The sequence below is a fragment of the Rhipicephalus sanguineus genome, chromosome 2 (genome assembly GCF_013339695.2).
Source record: "Rhipicephalus sanguineus isolate Rsan-2018 chromosome 2, BIME_Rsan_1.4, whole genome shotgun sequence".
NCBI classification, from domain to species: Eukaryota; Metazoa; Arthropoda; class Arachnida; order Ixodida; family Ixodidae; genus Rhipicephalus; species Rhipicephalus sanguineus.
The window spans coordinates 222,764,940-222,789,996 of NC_051177.1; the positions used below are offsets into that span (position 1 = coordinate 222,764,940).

Consider the following 25,057-nt stretch of genomic DNA (forward strand, 5'->3'; position numbering starts at 1 on the left):
CGGCATAGCCATTACATACCTTCGATAGCGCCGCAGGCAGGTCCCGTCGTGATATCTTCGCTGCCTGACTTCCCATTTCTGCCAAGTGCTCGAGGCTTTTCATGTCCAAACCTTGAATAAAAATTTTAGATTTCTTAAACATGCATAACACCTTGGACGAATTTTAACATGGATTTAGAACGAAGAATTCAAGTTGTGCACAGCTAGTTGTCCCGCAGAAGATTTTGCCGTATCTATAAATAATTTCAAACAAGCTCATGGAATTTATATATATTTTTTGAAAAGTATTTGATAAAGTTTAACGTCATCTGCGCGATGTCAGCGCACGTTAGAGAACGCCAGATGGCTGAAATTCCTAGAGCCCTCCACTGCGAACGACTTTGAGCCAAGCGTTACGAGGTGGATCGACGTCTTTTTCTAAGTGTTGTTGCTGTGTGCACATCGTGGGCTTACCAGGCACGTTGACAACACTGGCGTTAAAAGGGTAACTCATGGCGCGACGTAACGTCAGCCCTCACGTTAGAGTACATACGTCCCTACTATCGAAACTAAGTGCACTTTATGGCGCAGCAGTGTGGATATCAGACGTAACTTTCGTTAATGTATTCATTCGGGGTCGAGCAACGCTTCGATGCAGCTCGCTGAATCATAGCAATACAAATGTAATGTTATTAGACTGCTATAAAAGCGGAGTCAACACTGGAACCACAGACGTTAATCTGATATGACGGCTGCATCGTAGGAGCACATATGTACTGTTTACTGCTTTCTTGTAAAATTAGATGGCCAGCACCAGAACCACAATTGACGCTGCACCGTCATTACGCCTGCATAGGCTGTTTTTCCAAACCAATTTATAGACCTGGCGTGGCTCTGTGGTCGAATACCTCATTACCACGCTGCATGCTTGGGTTCGATTCCTGCTGGGATCGTACCTTTTATTCTTTCCATTCGTCGAGTCAACGCTACCAACGTCGGTTTTTCTTAACGCTGTCGCATTTAAATTACCATTGCCTGTTCTCGCCGTTCCTGGGTAGAAATAAACTGTGAATCACCTGTGGCGCATACCCGTACACCGCGGCCCGTTGTAAACGGGTATGTGCCACACGCGTCTGGTGGAAAGGGTTTGACGACGTACGCGACAGGCTTTTCACGTCATTCATGTCATGACCCGACAGCCATATTCGTCAAATCCTCTTACCCTGGAGAATCTGTTGCTGGGCCTGTTGGTACATACTTCAAGAAAAGAGAAAACCAGATTACGGGCGCGTACACAAGAAGAGAAGACGACAGACACTCGCTGGAACTAGCGACAGGTTTAATGAAACCATCACACAAAACGTTCCCAGGAAAGCAAAGCGCGCATGCGTCGTACATAAAACACGTGATTCACAGAAAATGAGAGAATGACATCAGTAACCACATTTTTCTAAATATTCAATCTCTTTCTTTAGGGGGTGTTATTTGTAGTAATTAGAATATAAATGTGAAGAGAGCAAAGTAACTCAGAGGTAGACCATCGGATGCGTTATTCGAAGGTCGCAGGTTCAGTCCCTGCCGGCGGCAAGTTATCTTTTCGTCCACTTTGCTTTCTTCACAATTATATTCTAATTACTACAAATAACACCCCCTATACTTTCCTTGGCATTGCTGTCTGTTAGTTCTCATTATTATGGCGTATAACAAAGAAAAAACGAGCCCTTAAATGTAATCTTTCCTTCATTCATAGCGAGGGTCTCGTTCTGGCAGACATGATGCCTTCAGGTAGTATGCGAGGGATTATTGGTCAGCTGCCTGCTCGTAAATAGATCACGTGCTACGTGACGCCAAACTAGGCAGAAAAAAGAGTGTTCCACACTCGCCGGCATGGCTGCGACTGGCGCTGACTAACACTCCTAAGTTTAAATCCACATATATAGCCTATACAGTGAACGGGGAGATGACTGCCGTCGTAGCTCAGTGGTACAGCAGCGGACGCGTTATTCGAAGGTCGCAGGTTCGGTCCCTGCCGGCAGCAAGTTATCTTTTCGCCCACTTTGCTTTCTTCACATTTATACTCTAATTACTACAAATAACACCCCCTATACTTTCCTTGGTATTGCTGTCTGTTAGTTCTCATTAATAATAACCTGTTTGAGTTTTTCAGACCCTTTGCGTATGCGTAATTCTCAGGCGCTAGTTCAGTTCCTCTCAGAGGAGAACCCCGGCTGTTGTAGGGCTTTTAGTATGGATATTGAACACCTGTATTATTCTTTGCCGCATGAGGACTTGTTAAAATGTTTAATGAATGTATTAACGAACAAGGGCACCAGACGGTTTTCACCGATAAATGTGGTGTTTCCACCGGGGCATTTCGAGAAATCCTTTCCATGTATTTAAAGTCGACGCTTGTAGGTTGGAAGGAAGGCGTTTATGTGCAGAAATCAGGGATATGTATTGGTTATAAGGTTGCTCCGGTTCTTAGTGATTTATACCTTAGCAAGATTGACAGTCTTTTGGAAGGCGCCTTAGGTAATTCGGTTATTAAGGTTTTTCGTTATGTGGACGATTACTTGATCTTTTGTAGTGGTGAGGACTTTGAACAGGTGGTAACTTCTGTGAGCGAAAAATTTGAAATTAATGGAGGTGGGCTGAGCTTTACTAAAGAGGTGCCTCAATATAATGGAATACAATTTCTAGACATTTCCTTAACGATCCAGAAGAACCACGTGTGCTGGCAGTATTCTCCTAGATCTTCGAAACCGCTGTTGAATTTTTCGTCGAAGCACTCGAAGGTTGTAAGAAACGGCATCGCCATGTCTTGCCTTAAGTCAGCCCTCACCAAGTCGTGTGAGCACAAAATGAGTTATAGCTTTAATGCACAGGTTACACGTCTTTTAGATGTAGGGTATCCTCGTGATGCAGTGGCCATGGTCGCTGAACGTTTAAAGAAGTCTATTGTGTTAAGTCCGAGCGTGGTTGCAGAAAGCGATAGGAAGAAACGTGTCGTAGGTATACCGTACAGTCATCGCGTATCTCAACGGCTAAAGAAAGTAGGAAATAGATACGGCGTTAATGTTGTTTTCACGGCCGCCAATAAGCTAGGCAAGATTTGTGCCGCTGTGCAGAGGAAGAATGAGCGAGTAAAAGACAAGAAGCGGACCGACATTTGTTTCGTAAAACAAACCAACAAATTCACTTATTGCCGTACGAGTGTGGTGCATAAGGTCCTTTTCAGCTGCGGCCGCTTCTACGTAGGACAGACGGGCCGATGCATCAACCAGAGATTGTTGGAACAAAAGAAATCGCTAACAGAAGGCTCACGTTCTAATCTATCTTTACAATGTCGATATTGTAAGTGCACGCCAAAATTCGATGAATGCGCAGTGTTGTACTGGCATAGAAATGTAGAAACGCGCCTGATGATTGAAGCATGGCATATCGAGAATAGCGGTAGCGTATGCGTGAGCCAATCGTCGATTAACTTGCATAAAGATGAAATCAAATGCCTTAACAGTTATCTTCCACGCAGACCGCCACGCGTGCCGGATTGATAGGTTCGCCTGTTGCATGGGCATGCGCAGATAAGTTTTCGTGCCTTCTTTCTTTTGAGCCGTTGTGCGTCTCTTCAGTTGTTAGTCGGCGTTTGTGGTGTCCTGACTTCTTTCTTGTGTCCGTGTTGGCACGCCCTGTCTTTTTAGAATGAATAGCTCAATTATTCGAAATGCTGAAAGCATATTTCTCAATCCGGCCGAAGAAGCAGAAGTATTCAGAACAGTTATGAGTCTTAAGAATAGCAGTGCATTAGATATTGACAATCTTCAGATGGGTCCCATAAAATTTGTTTTAGAGCATTTAGCCCCTTTACTTGTGTACACATTTAATTTAGCAGTGGAGTCCGGTGAATTTCTTCGTGAAATGAAGCGCTCTTGTGTGTCTGTTCTGTTTAAGGGTGGTGATAAAAACATGCTGGGAAACTATCGCCCAATGACGATTATTCCTGTGTTTGCTAAGGGTTTCGAAAAAATTCTACATTCCAGATTATCCCATTGTTTTCACTAAAAATCACATTATTTGCGAGGCTCAGTTTAGTTTTCGTAAATGAAGATCTACGGAGTTAGCATGCTAAGGCTCAAAGATATGATATTAGATAACATTGAGAACAGGCTATTTACATTAGGTTTGTTCATTGATTTCACCACGACTTTCAATTCCATTGACCATAGCACGCTGCTTCATAAGTTAGAAAACTACGATGTTCGGGGCACTCCCCTGGCACTAAGAAAATCATACTTAGCAGAGTGATCACAATGTGTGTGTTTAGGTAACAATGAGTCATTTTATTGCCTATTAGTAGAGCTCTCCCGCAGGGAATTGTATTAGAGCCCCTTCTTTTCAATGTTTTTATAAATGATATTGTTAATATTGTAACGATGGTATGAATTTATTTACAGGGTGAGACTACTGAGAGATGCTTAGTGCAGCGCAAGGGACAGGACGGTGAGCCCCACTACTGATCGCTGCTCGTGCGCCCTTCTACCTCCTCTTCTTCTTGGCTCCAGCGAACCCATCCAGCGTGACAATTTCCCCGGGTGCAGAAAAGCTCTCCGAGCGAGTTACGTAGCCCGATAGTGGTAATTCTTCAGGCGGGCAACATGTACTACTTGGGTTACACGTGACCGCCGGTTGTCAGAGGACACTTTGGCGATGACGAACGTGACGTCACTCAAACGTCTCAATATGACGTAGGGACCGGTATACCTGCACAAAAACTTCGTGCATAATCCTTTTTTCACACAGGCGTCCAAAGCAAAACAAAGTCTCCAGGAGCAAATGTGACAGGAGTGTGTCGAGCGTCGTAACGAGTTTTGGCTCGGTCTTGTGATGAAATAGTCCTGAGGCGAGCCAGTCGACGAGCTTCTTCTGCACGACAGAAAGTCCGGGCTACTGAGAAGTCTTCGTGTGGGGACCAGGGAAGTATCGTGTCGATAAAGCTTTGGAGATGGCGAGCGTAGAGCAAGAAGAAAGGCGCATACCCGGTGACTTTGTGCTTCGCCGTGTTGTATGCGTACGTAACAAATGGCAAAACAGAGTCCCCATTTTTGTGGTCATTGGACACATACATGGCAAGCATGGTGGTCAAGGTGCGATTCGTGCGCTCAGTCAGGCCGTTTGTTTGAGGGTGGTAGGGGGACGAGTGCCGATAGTCAGACCCATAAAGGCGTAATAGTTCTTCAACAACATCCGCTGTAAACTGTCGTCCTCGGTAACTAATCACAACACGCGGAGTACCATGACGAAGAATGACAGAGTGGAGCAGGAAGAATGAGACGTCAGCTGCTGTAGCGGAAGTGAGCGCTGCCGTCTCAGTATATCGCGTCAGGTAGTCCACACACACTATAATCCAGCGACACCCAGCAGATGACTTAGGGAAGGGGCCATGCAAGTCAACGCCGACATTTTCAAAGGGAAGGGTTGGTGGCTTAACTGGCTGCAAGGCACCCGCCGGAGGTGTTGTTGGTTGTTTTGTGGCGTTGACAAATAGCCCAGCTGGCAACGTACTCTTTCGTTGTCTTCCAGAGGTTGGGCCACAAGAAACGCTGACGCACACGGTGCAGCGTCCGAGCAAAGCCTAGGTGACCTGATGTGATGTCATCGTGCATGGCGCGAATGATCTCGGGTCTAAGATTCTGGGGCACAACGAGGAGGAGTGGAGCACCTTCAGCGGAAGAGTTCTTGTACAATAAACCTGCGGATATGGTGAAAGGTGAACTCCGTGCTGCTGACCGAGCGGCATCAAGAAGAGTCCTTACGGAAGGGTCTTGCTCCTGTTCACGCTTGAAGGCGGCGGCATCGGGAAACTGTGTGGATACTCCGAGCAGATATTCGTCCAAGTCCTCCTCGCCATCTCGGGTGCTTGCTGAAGGAAGTCGAGATAAACAGTCAGCATCGGTGTGACAGCGACCACTCTTGTACGTGACGGAACAGTCGTATTCTTGCAGCCATAATGACCAGCGAGCTAACCGGCTGGTGGGGCCGCGTAGTCCAACCAACCAGCAAAGTGAATGGTGGTCGGTGACTATCCGGAAGGGACGGCCGTACATGTATGGTCGAAACTTCTGAATGGCGAACACGACCACGAGGCATTCCATTTCGGTGACGGTATAGTTCCGTTCCGCCTTTGTGAGTGTACGGCTTGCATAGGCGGTAACTTGTTGGCGTCCACTATGTATCTGTACAAGTACCGCTCCAATGCCCACACCACTAGCATCGGTGTGAAGCTGAGTTGGCGGCTCCAGATCAAAGTGGCGTAAAATTGGAGCAGAAGTAAGTAAGAACTTTAGCTCACTGAACGCAGACTCGCACTCAGCAGTCCATGCGAAGGGTGTGTCTTTGTGAAGCAGAGACGTGAATGGATGAGCTAGACGTGCAACGTCCTTGATGAAACGGCGGAAATACGAGCACCGTCCAAGGAAGCTGCGGATGTCTTTCACTGTCTTCGGTTGCTCGAAGTCACGGACGGCGGCAAGCTTCTGAGGGTCGGGACGGATACCGTCCTTGTCGACAAGAAAACCAAGGACAAGCGTTTGACGCTCACCAAAGTGACACTTTTTCGAGTTATGGATCAGTCCCGCACGGCGGATGCAGTCGAGAACAACTTCAAGCCGTTGGTTGTGCTCGTGGAATGTCTTACCGTAAATGACCACGTCGTCAAGATAGCACATGCATATTTCCCATCGGAGGCCGCGAAGGATCGTGTCCATGAATCGCTCGAAGGTTGCCGGAGCATTACACAAGCCAAAGGGCATTACATTAAACTCAAAGAGGTCATCCAGCGTGACAGACGGCATTTTGTCACAATCATGCGGTAGTATATCAGCTCGCAGAGATATTTCACCAGCTCTGCAGTCTAATATCGCTCCACAGTCTCGCAAAAAGTCGATGCCAAGGATTACGTCATGAGTAGCGCGTGCTAGTACGGTGAATTCAGTTCGAAATGCCTGTTCACCCACGGTAATCAAAACTGAACAGACTCCCACAGGTCGCAACAATTCGCCGGCAACTCCACGAAATGTAGGACTTCCCGTCCCAGGCAAACATCACTTTCTGTCCTAGGCGATTCTTGAAAGAAAGGGACATCCCAGACACGGAAGCACCAGTAACTAAGGCAACAGTACTAACACCCTCAATACAAACACACACTTTGTTCTTTGACATGGCGACAGGCGGAGGAATTCGCGAAGATGACCGTCCTGCGACCTCACCTCCATCGGTCGCACCAGATAGTTTCCCAGCTGGGGAGGTGTAGGCGGGTGGCGCGGTGATGGCGATCGACGCGTCCGGGTTGGTGGCGGAGTTAGGCTGCGGTCAGACCCCGGAGACGAATTCCTGGGCATGAATTCCCGAGGTGGCAGACAAAAAGGGGTAGCTGGGGCAGATGGTTGCCAGGGTGCGGCGTCTTGCATGCGAAGCGGATACGCACGATCCCTTGCAGTGCGTTGCGGACGACGTCTGCAGTACCTCGAGATGTGTCCCTGAACACCGCAATTGAAGCAGACAGGTGGGTTGCGGTGGTTCTCGTTGTTGTAGGACACAGGTCTCCTGGAGGCTGTGTCATGGTGCTCTCCATATGGACGTCATCGCGGTTGGTGTATGCAGGTGGCGATCAGGAGACCGGTACTTCCAGATAGCCCTCACCTAATGCACATTGGTGACACACGCGGTTGGCATCTCCTCCTTGAACGTGAGCCAGTTCGTCTCTGACAACACGCCGTATGATAGCGGCGAGGTCGTCAGAGGAAGAGATGTCTACACTTGCTACATTCGTGACGTTGTCCAGTCGGCCGAACTTCGGAAGTACCCGCCATGTTTTGAGAGCTTCAAAGGCACGGCAGTGACGCCTCAAGTCGGATGGCGTCGTGACATCTTCCTTAGAGATGAGAAAATTGTAAACATCTTCGGCAATTCCCTTGAGCAAATGTCCCACCTTGTCCTCATCCGACATGTTTGGATTCACTATTCCACATAGCTTCAGGATCTCTTCTATGTAGGTCGTGCACGTCTCTCCAGGTAGCTGTGCTCGCCGTGAAAGTGTCTGCTGGCCCTTTTTCTTTTTGGAGAGCGAATCAGCGAAGCACTTCTTTATCTCCTCGACGAAGTTCTCCCAAATTGTCAGCACATCCTCATCGTTGTCAAACCACAGAAGTGCAGTTCCGGCAAGGTACAGGACAACATGCGAGAGTTGTGCAGAGGCGCTCCATTCATTAAGACGGCTCATCCTCTTATAGTGCCGCAACCCGTCGTCGACGTCCTCATCTCCTCCCGAGAATGTGCGCGGCTCCCGATAAGGAGCGCAGCCCACCTGTTTTGGACGAGCAGTCTCTTGTGCGATTCTTGCGTGGCCATCATCACGTCTTTCCGCGTCATTCTTGGCAACGTCTCCCGGTGGTACACCGGCCAACCGTTTACTGCGTCGAGGGGGCGGTAGAGCTCGGTCGTCCAGTGTAACGTACCCCGCACCTCCACCAAAACTGTAACGATGGTATGGATTTATTTACAGGGTGAGACTAGTGAGAGATGCTTAGTGCAGCGCAAGGGACAGGACGGTCAGCCCCACAAATGATCGCTGCTCGTGCGCCCTTCTACCTCCTCCTCTTCTTGGCTCCAGCGAACTCATCCAGCGTGACAATATCAACAAGCCGATAAAATGTATAATATATGCGGATTATGCCACGGTCATCTTTTCCGGTGCAGATACAGATACGTTGGTAGAAAGTTGTAATCGTTTTTTTTTTCTAATATTACATCATGGTCGCTATCAAACAAGCCTAAAATTAACCCTAAGAATACGAAGGTAATAATATTTAGAGCTAGGAATAAGATTCCGAATGTTACACAAGATATTATGTGTGCAGACCAAAAAAAAATAGATATTGTCGAAGAACATAAAATTCTCGGTGTAACATTTTCATCTAATCTAAGTTGAGACTCTCATGTAAGTCATTTATGCAGGAAGCTTTCTTTTCTGCGCAAGCTCTGTTGCGTTGTCGAGAAATTCTCCATACGCACATAAAAGTAAGAAAATATCAGGCACTGATTCAATCACATATAAATTACTGCAGTCTGGTTTTGCTCAATACAACTCAAGGTAACATCAACAGAATATTGCTTTTGCAGAAGAAAGCTGTCTGTCACATTGCCAACACTGGTTATTTATCACTGACATCGACATATTTTCGCAAGTACAGTATAATTAAAATCCAGTATATGTATGGGTTTCGTATACTGCGATCATTTTACATATGTTCTGCATTTAAACAATTTATCCAGTTAACTGCTGTCCTGCAACGCAACAGTCACGCTATCAATACTCGCAATGTAGGAGGCTGGCTCATACCACGCTTTCGTACTCACTATCAACTACAGTTATTGAAATATAACATCCCACGTATTCTGAATAAGCATAAACATTTACATAAGCTTGCGCTTAATACATTACGTGAGATATTTCTGAATGACTAATGTATTCATACATTTCGCATATTTCATAATGTTGTACTATGTTCCCCTGTATATTGCTGTATATAAATCGCTACCATGCTTTTTCTTTTAATATATTGTGTTGATAATATTGTTTCGTGTAGTTTACTGCCAGAATTACAGGTGTACTATTGCTGTTTTTTCCTTGTACTTGTAGTATTACTATTTCTTTCCTGTAAATAAATTTGAGCATTCTGTTAGTATTGTATGCTGTTAGAAATGCGCTTATCCAAAAATTATCGCCTGTTAGGCTTACATTGGTATTGTTATATGCTTTCTTTATGTAAATAATATTTTCAAACCATGTGTGATATGACTTGTACATTTCTTGCAAATATTTTCAGCTGTCACTTGTTGCCATGTAATTAGTCTTCTGGGCCCTAGTGAAGGTGTTTTATTACGTCTTTTAGCCCACGCGACCATCCAGAATGTAATGTTTTCGTTTTATTCTGTAAAATAATGAGAATGAATGAATGAATGAATATCATCGCTGCTTATTGTGCTTATTAATCTAAAAAAGTATGCAATATGTGCGAATTATTTGTGTTTAACAAGCTCTAAACTGTGATTAATATTTCCCCCAAAAAATGAATGGTCCTGATGCACTCACCCACGTGAAGACTCCCACAGTAAACACCAACCGTCGCAGGGACGGCCTCATGTTCTCGAACGATGTCTTGTAGCTCTTTCTGCATGCTGAAATAAAATTAATACTGACCGTGTTAAACTAATGCTACACAGGATATTATTTCACAATATGTTAATTATTGCACTGCTATATTGCACTGTGATATTATTATATTAATATCGCAGAAATGACACGCTTCAGACAACGACAACGCCCGCTGCTGCGAATACTAGTTTACTGTGTACAACAGAAAACGGAGGTGATAGGTGGTAAGCAGTGTACAGAAATAACTATTCAAATTGTAAAAATTACAACGAAGCATTCGTTTATGAAGTGCGAATATTTCTTCGCGGCCGCAATAGAGTGCGGTAGATGGAATGCTCCATATATATTTCAACAAGCTGAGTTAACACGCGAGCAACCTTGTGGCAAACGCGGGCGTCACTACGCATCTGACGCATCTGAAAGGGGCAACAAACTACGCTAACCGTACCGAAGCGCAACATAAATACTCCAATCATTCACCCATAACAAACACAAAAATTTTGCGACAGCAAGAGAAATATGGTGAGGATCAGTGGGGTCAGCATAATGCGCACGCAAAGCAAAAGACGGCATACTCTTTATCAGTTCTGCGTGGGCTCTCGTTCATTTGAGTAGCGGCTTCAGCGATTAACAGCTAGGAGCCTCAGAATATGCTTGGGAGTTTCTCGAGCAACCTAAAGCGCCTTAGTAATTGCCGAGGCACGATAACCACCCTTTCACGTTATGTAGACAGTTGAAACCTGCCATGGTTTAATCATCGTTTGCGGCAAGCTGATTTCAGTCATAAAACACAAGGCAAAAGGCCCCAAAAGCAGTTTGGATGAAGGCTCAAGAAGGATTGCACCATTTCCGTACGTTCACGGACTATCGCACGGTTTGAAGAATGCAGCGGTGAGATTTGGTGTTGCGGCTGCTTTTTCAGCACCATATAAGCTTTCGCGGTTGTGTCCCAAAATCCTCAGATACGCTAAGTGGCCGCAGATGCCGGAAGAAACACAAGGAAAGCTACAGGTCGTGCCGAACAAGCGTTGTGTACTAGGTTCCACTTAGCTGTGGAAAACGATACGTCGGACAAAGTGGGCGGAATCCTTGTTTTAGCTAGTTGATACTGGTTCATAACTGAGGAAACTTTTCGGCGCAAATTCAGCGACGACACTGTGGAATAAAATCACTTGGAATTTGGCGCCCGTCCTGTTTCTTTGTGTTATGTGTCCTCGCTGCGCCGAAAAGTTTCCTCAGTTATGGACACAGTGGGATGTGTGTCGAGACTAGTCTGAGGGTCGGCCCTGCGTAATTCCACACGTACACACCTGGTCGACCATGGTAATTCGTGCGGATGCACTCCTTTTGCGAACGCACGCTTCTTGTCGATACAGGGGCAAGAAATTAACAAAGAATGGAGGCGTTCCATATCAGACATACGGGCGATAAGTGTGTCAGCCAGGCCTGCATCTATTTGTCAGACAAAGAATTTGCCTTCTTGTGCAGCACTTGTTAAGACTTCTGATGGCACTTTTTTTAAATGCGAAGCATTTCTTAGCGAACTTCTGCGACTTTGAGCGTATCTATCTATCTATCTATCTATCTATCTATCTATCTATCTATCTATCTATCTATCTATCTATCTATCTATCTATCTATCTATCTATCTATCTATCTATCTATCTATCTATCTATCTATCTATCTATCTATCTATCTATCTATCTATCTATCTATCTATCTATCTATCTAGCCGCCTACGACTTTGTGCTCTCCTGGCCGTTTCGTTAATCGGATGTATACCAAAATTGGTGTCATAACATGGCCTTATTACAAACATAAATGACAGGTCATATCATGAAAATCATGACAGGCATGTCATGAACAGCATGATTTACGTTCCATGACCTTAGGCTCTTGCGGCCGTTCCGTTAACTTCATATGCACCAAAATTGGTACGGCGTGACAAGAACTCATGGCGAACATAATGACTGGTCCTAACATGCAAATCATGACACGCATGTCATGTACACACATGATTTACATGACATGGTCTCTGGGCGCTCGCGGCCGTTTAAGTGAAGGGATATATCAGAAAATTGGTATGACAAGACATTTCTGTATGACGAAAATAACTGACCTGTGGTAACGTGAAAATCACGACATGCATGTCATGTATGTCATGATATACATGCCACGCTCATGGGGCATTTGCGGCCGTTTCGCTTGCATGATATACACCAAAATTGGTATTGCGCGGCACGACCGTATGACGAACGTAAGTGAGAGGTGGTAACATGAAAATCATGACGTGCAAGTCATGTACAACCTGATTTACACGCCACGCTCATGGTGCGCTAGCGGCCGTTTCAGTAGATTGATATACACCAAAATTGGTATTGCGCAAAGTGACTGCATGAAGAACATTAATAACGGTTGGTAAGATGAAAACCATGACATGCATGTCATGTATGTCATGATTTACATGCCACGCTCATGATGCATTCGCGGCCGCTTCGCTAGCTTGATGCACACCAAAATTGGTATTGCGCGCAGCGACTGTATGACGAACGTAAATGAGACGTGGTAGCATGAAAATCATGACATGCATGATATGTACGACATGATTTACATGTCATGCTCATGGCGCACTCGTGGCCGTTTCGCTTACTTGATATCCACCAAAATTGGTATTGCGCTATGTGACTGTGTGAAGAACATGAATAACAGTTGCTGGCATGAAAACCATGACATCTATGACATGTATGTCATGATTTACATGCCTCGCTCATGGTGCACTTGCGGCCGTTTCGCTTGCATAATATACACCAAAATTGGTATTGCGCGGCGCGACCGTATGACGAACGTAAGTGAGAGGTGGTAACATGAAAATCATGACATGCAAGTCATGTACAATCTGATTTACATGCCACGCTCATGGTGCGCAAGCGGCCGTTTTAGTAGATTGATATACAACAAAATTGGTATTGCGCGAAGTGACTGTAGGAAGAACATGAATAACAGTTGGTAAGATGAAAACCATGACATGCATGTCATGTATGTCATAATTTACATGCCACGCTCATGATGCATTCGCGGCCGCTTCGCTAGCTTGATGTACACCAAAGCTGGTATTGCGCGGAGGGACTTATGACGAACGTAAATGACACATGGCAACATGAAAATCATGACATGCATCACATGTACGACATGATTTACATGTGATGGTCATGGCGCATTCGTGGCGTGTTTCGCTTGCATGGTATACACCAAAATTGGTATTGCGCGACGCGACTGCATGACGAACGTAAATGAGAGGTGGTAACATGGAAATATGACATGCAGATCATGTACGACATGATTTGCAAGCCACACTCATGATACATTCGCGGCCGTTTTCCTAGCTTGATATATATCAAAATTGGTATTGCGCGACGCGACTGTATGACGAACATGAATAACAGGTGGTAACATGAAAAGTTTGACATGATGTTATGTATGTCATGATTTACATGCCGTGCTCATGGTGCATTCGCGGCCGTTTCGCTAGCTTGATATACACCAAAATTGGTATTGCGCGAAGCGACTGTATGACGAACGTAAATGAAAGGTGTTAACATGAAAATCATGACATGCATGTCATGTATGGCATGATTTACTTGCTATACTTGCGGTGCACTCGCAGCCATTTCGCTCGTTTGATATACACCAAAATAGATATTGCGCGATGTGACTGTATGACGTACATAAATGAGAGGGCTTAACATGCGAATCATGTTATGCATGTCATGTACGGTATGATTTACATGCCGCTGTCGTGGTGTGCATGGAGGAAGGAATACTAAGGAGAGGCCCTGACGTCACATTCGTGAAGCCCCCTCATCGCAAACACCCGCATCGCCCCCTAGCGAAAGCGCAGCGAAACATTTCGCGATTTCCGTTGCGACGTTTGCAAGCGCATGCGCGCATCGCGAAACTTTGCAGCCTTTTTTTGTTTGTTTTTCGCCGTGCAAGCGGTGTAGTCGATTCACGCATGCTGCTCTTTGTGTGTGTTCTTTAGGAAAGCTGCGCAATGCCCAGCTGTTGCGTATACCCGGTGCAAATCGCGTGCACTGCGTACGGTACCGGGTGTCACTTTTCATGTGTACGTATACGTTCGCTTCATTGCTGATCACTAAGGCACGGTATTTGCGTGCAAAGCTCTCGGATGTGCGCTCTGTTGCTTGTTACTCATTCTGTCAACTCTGAACTCATGTGAACTTTTGTTATTGGCGTCTGACGCGCCGTACATAACATGCGATGAAGGCATCGTACGTTTTAGAGGCTGTGTCATTCAACGAAAGGGCAATAAACGTACGTTTGTTATTATCAGACTACGTGATGTATGTATTGTGCGGTGTGCGCTCGCTGCGTGCTTGTGTTCTGTGCGCACTGGAATTACAAACTTTACGTGCACGATCGCCTATACAACACAGCGGGGTCCTCTTTTCGACGTGAAGTTACGTCAACTATAGGTTGGCGTTGCGCCGAATAGCCACTGCGCTCATTCCATATACACGAGCAAAGAACCGCTAATCGGGCAATAGATCGGGAAATCGGGCTACGAGAAAGGAAAAGAAAGATCTAACGCCCAGCAGAACGCGTAAGTGACTGCTAGGTGACTTCGCATACGGTGATGTAGGGGCTGAATGTTTTTGATTACGGCACGTACCGGTACTTTCTGTGCTGTTGCACAAAAACGCTCCACGAAGAATTTCAGCACGCAGTGCTCGGGCCTGTCACGCACGAAGGCCTGGTAAACGTCTGCTTGCAACGTTTTACTACGTGCGAACCGCACAATACGCGCTAAGTTTACGCCGGGACTACAAATCTGAGCAGAAGCGAACCACCGCGGAGAGCACGCCGCGGGGCGTCTGCTGTTTTGTTTGCCCCATACCGGTTTGTTTGCCCCATAAATCGGACGTCACTTCCGCCACACTTTTCGCAATGCATTGGGATACGATAGGGCCTCTCCTTAGTTTTTCCTTCCTCCATGGTGGTGTGCTTCCGGCCGTTTTGTTACCTGGATATACACCAAAATTGGTATGGCACGACACGAGGGCGTGATGAACATAAGCGACAGGTCATGCATTGTATATACCAGAATATGCGTTTCATTGGCATGGTGTATACTAGATTGTGCATGCATGCGTGCATGGCAAACATGCGATATATGGTGGACTAGATGCCATGGCATGAATGATTTCATTTGGCTCAAAGACAAACACGGCGATGTATGCAGCTCTTGGCTGGCTGCTTCGCATTACATCGATTCCCACAGTGCGTGGGATCTGCCGAATTTTTCTCCATATGAAAATGCACGTCTGATAGCGGATCACGGCGTTTCGTATGTCCACGTGTTTAGTTGCCACGAGGTTTGCTTGCGACGATGATGCATTTAGGTTTTCTAATAAACCTGTTGTGAGTTTTGTGCGGGTGCTATTTCGCTCTCCTCTTCGTCCGTGTCTAGTGTTGTGCAGTGAAAGATGAATCAGTAAACGTCAGTTGTTTTGTTTAACTTGAGAAAAATTAGGCGGACTCTTGAGCTTCGGCCTGAAGAGCAGAACGCGATAGCATAATTGGGCCCCGTGCGCATCGCCTTGTTAATCGCTAGCCTGGCTTAGCTTCTCGGTGGACACCGTGCCGCAAGGAAAGGACCGTCCATGTGCGTAACATAGGCATTTCAAACTATCCTAGAATGCCTACTGTAAGTACACGTTCGAATTTCCCACTACGCCATGATTCTTCCTTTTACCAATTAGGAAAGTACCCACTACGCGTCGGTTGATGAAGTACCCATTTTGTTGATGTTGTTGATGCTGGTGATGATGATTACCTATGCCTGATCGCTGTCTTATTGGTAGGGCTTGTAACCAACCACTCGTTGCGCAACCCTTATGATTGGACGCCTGGTGAAATTGTACGCTTCTGGCCCGCAATATTAAATGCTGTTATGACACCCCTACCAATAAACATTCATGCTTTTGTGAAGTAATTTGGAGCACGGGCGTGGCTCGGAGATGGAACACCTGCTTGCCACAGGGAAGTCCTGGATTCGATTCCCACTCGACAACAGAAGTTTTTCACTCACAACCAACGACGCTGACACCGGAATTTCTACGAAACGAGCTATTTAACGTTATCACGGTAATATTAATGCGACTTACAAAAGGATGTGAATAGAATTACGCAATACGATTCCGGTGGATATATGAAATCTCCAATATCGCGGGCAATTTTCCAGCGCATGACGCAGCTAGACAAGCACGCGCGAAAAAATCTGGCAGATCCCACGAACCACGCTATCGTGTAAATAAAGTAGTCGTGCGCACTACGCCGGCTTATCGCGCAGTTGATTGCACTATGATACCTAAAAGGTGGTTTAAAGTCTGACGTATGTCGGGTCAGCACTCGCGCACAAGGCACCACTGCTCAGAACAAGCCAACAGTAGGCTATAGAGTGTTAGCTTCAGGTTGGTAAATGTGGCACACATAGTTATGATGATCTCTATATATGGTGTTCTTTGGCGCAAGGGCTAATGATGGCCAAAGAACGCCAGGATGTGATCAGGGATGGTGTTTAGCGGTTGCACAAAGGCCCAAAATGCTGTGTACTAGAGGTGCGTAAAAACATAATTGTTAAAATCATGAAAGTGACGTGACACATGCGTGACAATGAGCGACAAGCGATCATGGTACTGAAATAAAGAAGTGTGGCATTAGCACGGACACCTCGTCGACACCCTTGACTCCAGGGCTGGGAGGCCAGTGCTTTCTGAAATGTAGATACCGCAGCAGCAACCTCTGCTGAGAGACCATGCTACGGAGTCCCTGGGCATATAACGCTTAAAGCTTGTACATCTTTTAAAAATCCTAATAGTGCTTCATGAACGAAAAGAGGTTCATTTTCTATAACCATTGATGGATGGAGTGGTATGCGTTGTTGGTATAATAATGCAGTGTTTCTTTCGGTAAGACTCCAGTCCTGAGCATTGTATGAGCAGTACGACTATATGCAGCGCTGTTAGTGGCTCACCACATCTATCGCGCCTCGGTGGGTCGCCACCGGATAAAAGGTGTGCGTGTGTGTTGTGTGTGTGTCCTGGTCTGGAAAGTCTGGAAAGTATGACATCTGTACGACGTATTTTTGATATGGGTGGCCAATGTCCGAGGTATGGTTTCAGCATGTGCAGTTTACATTATGTTCGACTGTCCCATAAGCGTTGCCATTAAGTCCTGAGCTTTCGTTTTAGGAATGGCTTTAGGTCTAGTACAGGGACAGCTATGGCTATATCGGAAGTGTTAGCGTGGGCTGATGCAGCTGGCTGTTCCGCCAACACGTTTCCTTGCATTTCGCTGTGTCCTAGCACCCAGCACACCACGACATGCTATCCGGGTGTGCAGACCGCATAACAGTGAGAAAAGTGAGCCCAGGAGAGGATTTGTATTTCTTTTCGATGTTTTCAAAGTTTTTACGACGCTTAGGGAGTCCGTGTATATAACTGCACTTTGTTTAATGTGTTTAACGGCCACAGATATCGAATACGCCTCAGCTGGGAAGATACTTGTATTAGGGTGCAGAACGCCCGCATCGGGAAATGATCGACCGACCGCAGCGTAGGACACTCCGGTGTGAGACATCGAGGCATCGGTAAAACAGTCAGGGCAAGTGCATTAGTGCTGCAGTTCGAGGAAGTATGTACGACTATGTGCAATAGGTGCGTGTTTTGTAAGATGGGGAAAACAGCGCAATAAAGGACGAGGACGCAGGAACACAGTAGACTGGACGAGCGCTGAACTTACAACTGACATCTTTATTGCACCTACCGCTCGCTTTTACAGCGCATCAAACCGAGCACGCCATTTCAATCAAACCGCCAGTCACAACGAGCGGTAGGTGCAATAAATATGTCAGTTGGAAGTTGAGCGCTCGTCCAATCTACTGTGTTCCTGCGTCCTCGTCCTTTATTGCGCTGTTTTTCCCCAGCTAAGCATGTATCAACTGGCCCAAACAAAAGTCTTGCTTGTGTTTTGTAACTTCCACAAAGGATATATCTCAATCTATGAGCCGCCACTGCCACGGCGGGAGATGTACAGCTGGAGCCACCAAACGGTGTTTAAGAAGTGGCACATCCATTTCCTCAGCTAGGACCCTCAAGCGCAGTGAATAAGGCTGTCGCACCGCCAGACGATTGTTAAAGAAGGCAGAGCTGGACAAATCATTGACAGTGTAATGTGAGGGTCGTTCATTGTTACCGTTCACGATGAGGAAATATACAAAGGACATATTGCATCTCTGTAGGTGAAGCGAACACTCGTTGGATTCAACATAGAGGCTATCTACGGGGCTGGTGCGAAAAGCACACGTAAAAAAGACGAATGCCCAATTGGCGTACAGGTTCAAGCATCTTCAAGGCGCTAAGTGTCACAGACTTATCGCCCCGTAGCCCTGGCGCGTGCGTATGAGGCTCTTGTACAGATTCATGAGACATCTTCTGTCACGGTCCCATGCTGTACGTGAGAAAACAAAACCTTCAATATATTCATTGTTTTCATGAACATTAACATAGTTGATGTGTGGTATAAAGGTTAGCTTCGTGCCCAAGATATGGCGTAAAAATTTATGATCCGTTTTTACAGGTAGACGCTGCCCCTCTAAGTGAATGTCGGGATCAGGCTGCAAGCCTCTTTTCCTTCAGAAAAGTACACAGGTGCTTTTTTGTGCATTGCGTCGGAAGCCCTTTTCGTCTGCCCAATTTGGCCAGCTTATTTAGACCAAGCTGAACCTATCGCTCACACATTGCAAGGTTGCACGATCTGAAACTTGTTGGTACATCATCAACATATGTGCAATAGAACATATGGGTGGAATGCACAGACGCAAACAATTCATTTTAACAATAAAAAATCACGCCATATCCAGAAGTGACTGACGACTGAGGAGCTGGTTCGGAGAGAATCGGGTTTTGCCTGCGTTATTATCATCATCAAGGCTCTCGAAGAACAAGAGGAAGAAGACTTCACTTTCGCGTGAGCGTGCGCATGCTACAGTTGGCTATGCTATATGTGGTTTTGCCTGCGTTATTATGATCATCAAGGCGCTTGAAGAAAAAGAGGAAGAAGACTTTTCTTCCGCGCGAGCTGCGCCTGTAGCGGTCGCCTCTGGAACTAAGGCTACGCTTAAGGCGCGGGACTTTGCCCCAGCTTAAGAACCTGGCGAGCCAGCTCCTAAAAAGCGTACAACTGAGCACCCCTCCCTGAGGCACTCCAGTTTCCTGCACAAATGGGCTTGATAGACCCAATCGAACACGCAATGCGCGGTTCGACAAGTAATTTTCTATTATATTGAACAATCTTCTTCGTACAACCAAGTGTGAGAGGTCCTTCAAAATTTGAAACCGCCAGGCAGTATGATATGCCTTCTCCATGTCAAGGAATGCGGAAAGGAAAAAACTGCTTGTGAGCAAAAGCTTCACGATTGTATGCCTCGATACGCACGAGATGGTCAGTCGTGGATAGACCCTCTCGAAACCCGCACTGATATGGGTGAAGCAGCTTGTTCGATTCCAGGAAATGTAAAAAGCGGCACAGACAGCTTGTTCGTACTATAGGGTGGTAGCTCGAAACAGAAGACGGATCATTGCCCTGTTTCATGATAGGTGTTGTAATGGCCTCTTTCCAAGCTGAGGGGACCTCACCGGAGAACCACACAGCGTTCTAGAGGCAATGGAGGTTTTTTTTGTGTTTCAGAGGGTAGGCATTCCCACATGTCATATTAGACGGTCGACACCTGGGGCACATTGGATACAACAATCAAGGGCTGCCTGGAGTTCTGCTAAGCAGAATGGGCTGTTCTATGCCCCTGCTTTTGCACAATTACGTTCTAACTTCTCCCGTTCCATCCTTGTTTTGTTCCTTTGGACGTTTTTGCACTAGTGTGATGAACTGGAGACTTGCTCGAAATATGCACGCAGGATTGGTCCTCCAAAGTGTATCCGTGTGTGTCCACCAAAGGTAGTGAGTGTGTTTGGCGCCCGCTTAACTAAATGACACTGTTCCACACTCTACCCTCGTCGGTGTAAGAGTTGATGCCTGATATGTACCTTTGCCAACTCTCCCTCCTAGCCTGTCGGCACTTTCTCCTACCTTGCGACTGTACGTGTTTAAAGTTCATGAGATTCTCAGCAGTGGGGGAGTTGCGCAGTAGAACACACGCTTTGTTCTGTTTTGTACGAGCTGTACGGAACTCGTTGTTCTACCAAGAAACACGACGTTTGCATGCCGCACCACTTGACTGACAAGTAAATTTAGTGGCCGCATCAAATATAAAGCCGGTAAAATACTCAACAGCACCATCAATTTCCAGTGAAGACATTTCAGCCCAAGAGACACTGGTAGGACCTCGGAATTTCTCCCAATCCGCTGTCTCTACCTTCCACCGTGGTGGAAATTCGTTTTCTTGTTGTGCTCTCAGTAGTATTGGGAAGTGGTCACTCCCTTTAGGGTTTTTAACGACTATCAGTTAAAGTCAAGTAAAAGGCTGGGACAGACGATGCTCAGATCAATAGATCAATATGTTTTGTTCGCGAGGCTAAAAAAATGTAGGTTCTTAGTTATTTAAAAGACAGGCACCTGTCGAAATGATAAAGTTCCCAGTCATACGACCTCGCTGCGAGTGTCACCCCGCAAGCTGCTATGAGCATTAAAATCGCCGAGTGCTATGTAAGGTTCTCGTCCATAAATCATTGAAATTCATGCTTGTGTAACTGATACTGTGGCGATATGTACACCGAGCAAATGCCAATGAGTTTGTTGGACAGTATAGCTCCAACAGCCACTGCCTCTAGTGTTGTTCGGAGTGGGAGGTGCCGACATGCTACATTTCTTTCAAGTATTATGGCTACACCGCCAGATGATAAGACACTATGTTCGCGATCCTTGCGGAAAATCACACGCTGGCGTAGGAAATTAGTGTGTGTAGAGTTTCGCTGAGTTTCCCGCATACCCAGCAGCTTTGGACAAAATTTACTTATCAGTTCTTGTACGTCGTCTAAGTTGCATGTTAGTCACCTGGCGTTCCACTGCAACATTCTGTCCGTATTCAAGGCGAGTTAGTGATGCGTGTTGCAAAGGAGGAAATTGGCTTATCTTACAGAGCATTTGTCAAACTTTGTGACTGGAGTTAACTCTTTTGGAGCGGTCGAGGGATCCTCGCCGCTCCTTAGGCGCAGTTCGCACAGGCGAACAAGTGGTGTCCATCGCCTCTTGCGAGGCATCGGACAGTCCCTCAATTGAGCGATGCTCACTTAAAGTAGGATTCATCAGGATGAACGAAGCCTTTTGACTCCACCAGACCAGAGGTCGACGGGACCTCTTTAGCCTCCGGGGCACCCTGGCTGTGGCCAAGGCTTGCAGAGGTCGCCGATGTGGCCGTGCTGAAGGGAGGCAGGGCAGCCTTGGCTGCTTCCACCACGGGGGCGGGTGGTGTTCGCCTCAGCACACTTCGCGTGGCATGGACGTCCTCCTGCGGCCGCTGTAGTGCTGCCCCCCGTTTCACTACATCGGCGAAGGATGATTGGTGTACGAAATACAGTAAAACCTCGGTGATACGATCACAGCTCGTACGAATTTCGGGGTGATACGAATTTTTCTGTGGTTCCGGCCAAGACCCATAGCCTGCAATGTATTGGAGTACGGTTGTTGCGAACCGATTTGGACCCCGTGACGTTTGATACGAAAGTACGCTATCGCACACCTACGAACAGGTGCAGCCCACGCTGTCGCGGAAGACGCGGCAGTCACGCGCGGGCGCGAGCATGCGCGCTGCGCGACCATCAACGGTGCGGCCTTGCCTCCGAGATAGTGTGCGCGAATATTGGAGGCCTTTAGGCGCCTTCGCGTTTAGCCTACAGATGACGTTGATGTCGCGCTTTTTGTTTTTCGACGCGTTGACGCGTGCTCCTGTGCTCGAGGCAGCACCGTATTTGTACTGTGTTAACACGTGCCTGCCACGTCGATGCAAGCTATGTCCCCGCAATCAGACGTTATATCAAACAAGACTGAAACTTGGGCTGAGGGTTCGCCATGCAGTCCCATTAAAGGTGGACGAATACCCCAAGAGACGAAGCGGACGGTCTTGGCGAAGGAGCTTGGCCTCCATCTATCGTGTGCAAAGCACTTCCTAAGTCACTTTCGCCGCTGTACTTCGGCGTCATGCAGAAAAGCAAGCGTAGTAAGATTAGGAAGCGGCTACTAGCGGTCACGGGGCACAACACACCTGGTTCGTGGATTACACGCGCGCGCATGCGCCGCATATTTACGAGTACAAGTATGATCGTTGACGTCTACAAACTTTACTGGCAATCTTTCACAGCTGTTCATGACGCCGCTGCGGCCCTGAGAAACACTGAATCAAAACGTATGGCAACTTTGTTTTGTCGCATACCAATTTTCTATGTTTTCTGGTGATACGAATTTCGGATGATACGAATATCTTTGCTAACCCCGCGAGACTCGTATCACCGAAGTTTCACTGTATCGCGATACTCCTTGTCGGGCTTCTCGGAATGTTATGTTTTGTTTTACCTTGATGTAAGGATTTCTTTTTCATGCTTCCAAGCACCGCACGATCTCGAATACGTAGGATGGGAAGCTTTGCAGTTCACGAAATGCACATCAGCGTCAGGTTTGCAATCATCAGCAGAGTGGCACACTTCGTGCAGGTAAGCTGCCCTCGGCAGGTTTGAGAACCATGGCCAAACCTCTGGCACTTGGAACAGCGCCGGGAGTTTCGGATAGATGCTCGAACATGTAGCTTTAGGTAACCTGTTAATGTTTCTGGGAGTGCACTGTTGGCAAAGGTGAGTATTATATGTCTGGTGGGAAGTTCCTTGTCATTGCGCCTGATTTTGATGCGCTGTACATATATGATATTTTCGCCCTTCCAACCATCCAAAAGTTCTTCGTCGGTGAGGTCTGCGAGGTCTTTGTCTGAAACACCTTTGGCGGTGTTCATACTTCGGTGTGCACTAACAGAGATGGGCCAGTCTCCAAATGCCACATGCTTGGTTAATTTATCATACCGGGGCTTGTCCTTCACTTCGAATAATAAGTCACCACTGGCCATCTTGGTCGCTTTGTAGCCACTGCCAATGGCTTCTGTCAGGCATCTGGAGACGAGGAAAGGTGAGATATTCGTCGCTTTCTTTTCAGTGTTTTCTGAATGAATAACATGGTACTTGGGGTAGTTGTCTGCTTTGTTCAATGAGAATTGGCTAGCTACATCGGTGCGCCCCCGATTTTGGGTGCGATCAAGTGAAAAAGGGTTCGTAGTACCCATCAACAAAGTTTTTCGTTCGGCAGCCATTCCAGGCGCCCACCAACGAGCCCAACAAGGGGACGCCGCGAGACGCAAAGGAAACACGGACGCCAGCTGTACACGACCGCTATAACCAAATATGGTTTACCCTAGGTTGGATAGCCACCCAAGGTTAACCCTCGCCGCCAGGAATACTAGAAGTAAATGGAAGACATGAGGGGACAGGAGAGAGAGAGATCAAAAAGTGAGAGAGAAAGGCGAAGATATAGGAAGAGTGAGAGATAGGAAAAGGCAACTGCCGATATCTCCTGGGTGGGTCAGCCCAGGGGTGCCACCTACGTGAAGCCGGGGCCAAAGCGGTGTGTTGCTTTTGCCGGGGTCCTTAAAGGTCCAATCACCCAGCGTCGGCTCAACCCCCAGGATCCTGTTTTCGTCTGATACCAAAAATCCACGCACGGCGAGGCGTGGGAGGGGTCGAAATCCACCGTTAGCTCGGGTCCATTGTGTCGCTACACCCCTGCAGGGTGTAGCGACTAGAGCTGTGCACGGGCCGTATTTCGGAGCCCGAGCCCGGCCCGGCTCGAGCTCGGGCCGGGCTCGGGCTCCGAAAAATTACCTTATGTTTAGCTCCTAATCTTCCCTTTATATTGTGCATTTGCCGTCTCTTGATGTTTTTTATTTATGTTTTATGTTTTTCTTATCTTCGTTTTACTGTTTTGTAACATTGATCATCATCAGGGCTCGTATAAACATTTCCATGTCACGCATTATTATTAGTGTGTATCGAAGGCAACTACTTCACTTATTCTAGTTTGATCGCCTGTATGCCTGTGTTTTGACCTTCTTTTCTTGTTACATGAACTTGCGCATGTGCCGCGGCTTTCCACCTCTGAGCAATGTATGGGTAGGGGGGCCCTTGTCAGGCAGTTGCATCTGCCTTTAGCCCCTTCATCCCAGACAATGTCTGTCTGAATAAAGTTCAAATTCAAAAAAAAAAGTTAGGAGGCAAAATCTCGGTATCTGTGTACGCAGATGACATCTGCACTTAGACCACGAGTCTAACGCGTTTGCACGTACAGACGAAGATACAACGTGCGGTATTGATAACGTCCACACATCTTAATAGCCGCGGACTGCAACTCTGCGCGACAAAAAGTGCAACCCTGTCATTCTCCAGAAATTCAGTGGCTTGCTACCCTGTAGTGATTGATGGAAGCGTCATACCTTCTTTAACTCACCACGAGTTTCTCGGAGTTATCATCCACCGGGATTTATCTTGGTCGAAGCACATCTCTAAGAAAAAAGAAAAAAACTAGACAGCTTTGTCCATGTCATTCGCCATATGTCTGGAAAATCGTGGGGGTCATCGAAGTCATCTCTACTACAGCTATACTAGGCACTTTTTGTTGGATACCTCCGCTACAGTGCTCCTGTTCTTTCTCGTGTTTGCACATCTGCTGTCCGTACACTCGAGAGTGCTTAGGCCCGCGCCCTCGGAATTTGCCTTGGAGTACCTAGATGGACTTCT

The 25,057-nt window shown here is 46.7% G+C and overlaps 1 protein-coding gene across 1 annotated transcript in view; it reads right to left on the reverse strand.

Moving 5' to 3' along the window:
- LOC119382249 (pseudouridine-5'-phosphate glycosidase) overlaps positions 1-25,057 on the reverse strand; it is a gene marked incomplete in the record, with an annotated part of 1,023,505 nt that overhangs the window by 835,147 nt on the left and 163,301 nt on the right. The window contains 2 exon segments of the mRNA XM_037649958.2: positions 20-111; positions 10,130-10,215. Coding sequence (XP_037505886.2) covers positions 20-111; positions 10,130-10,215 — 178 coding nt within the window.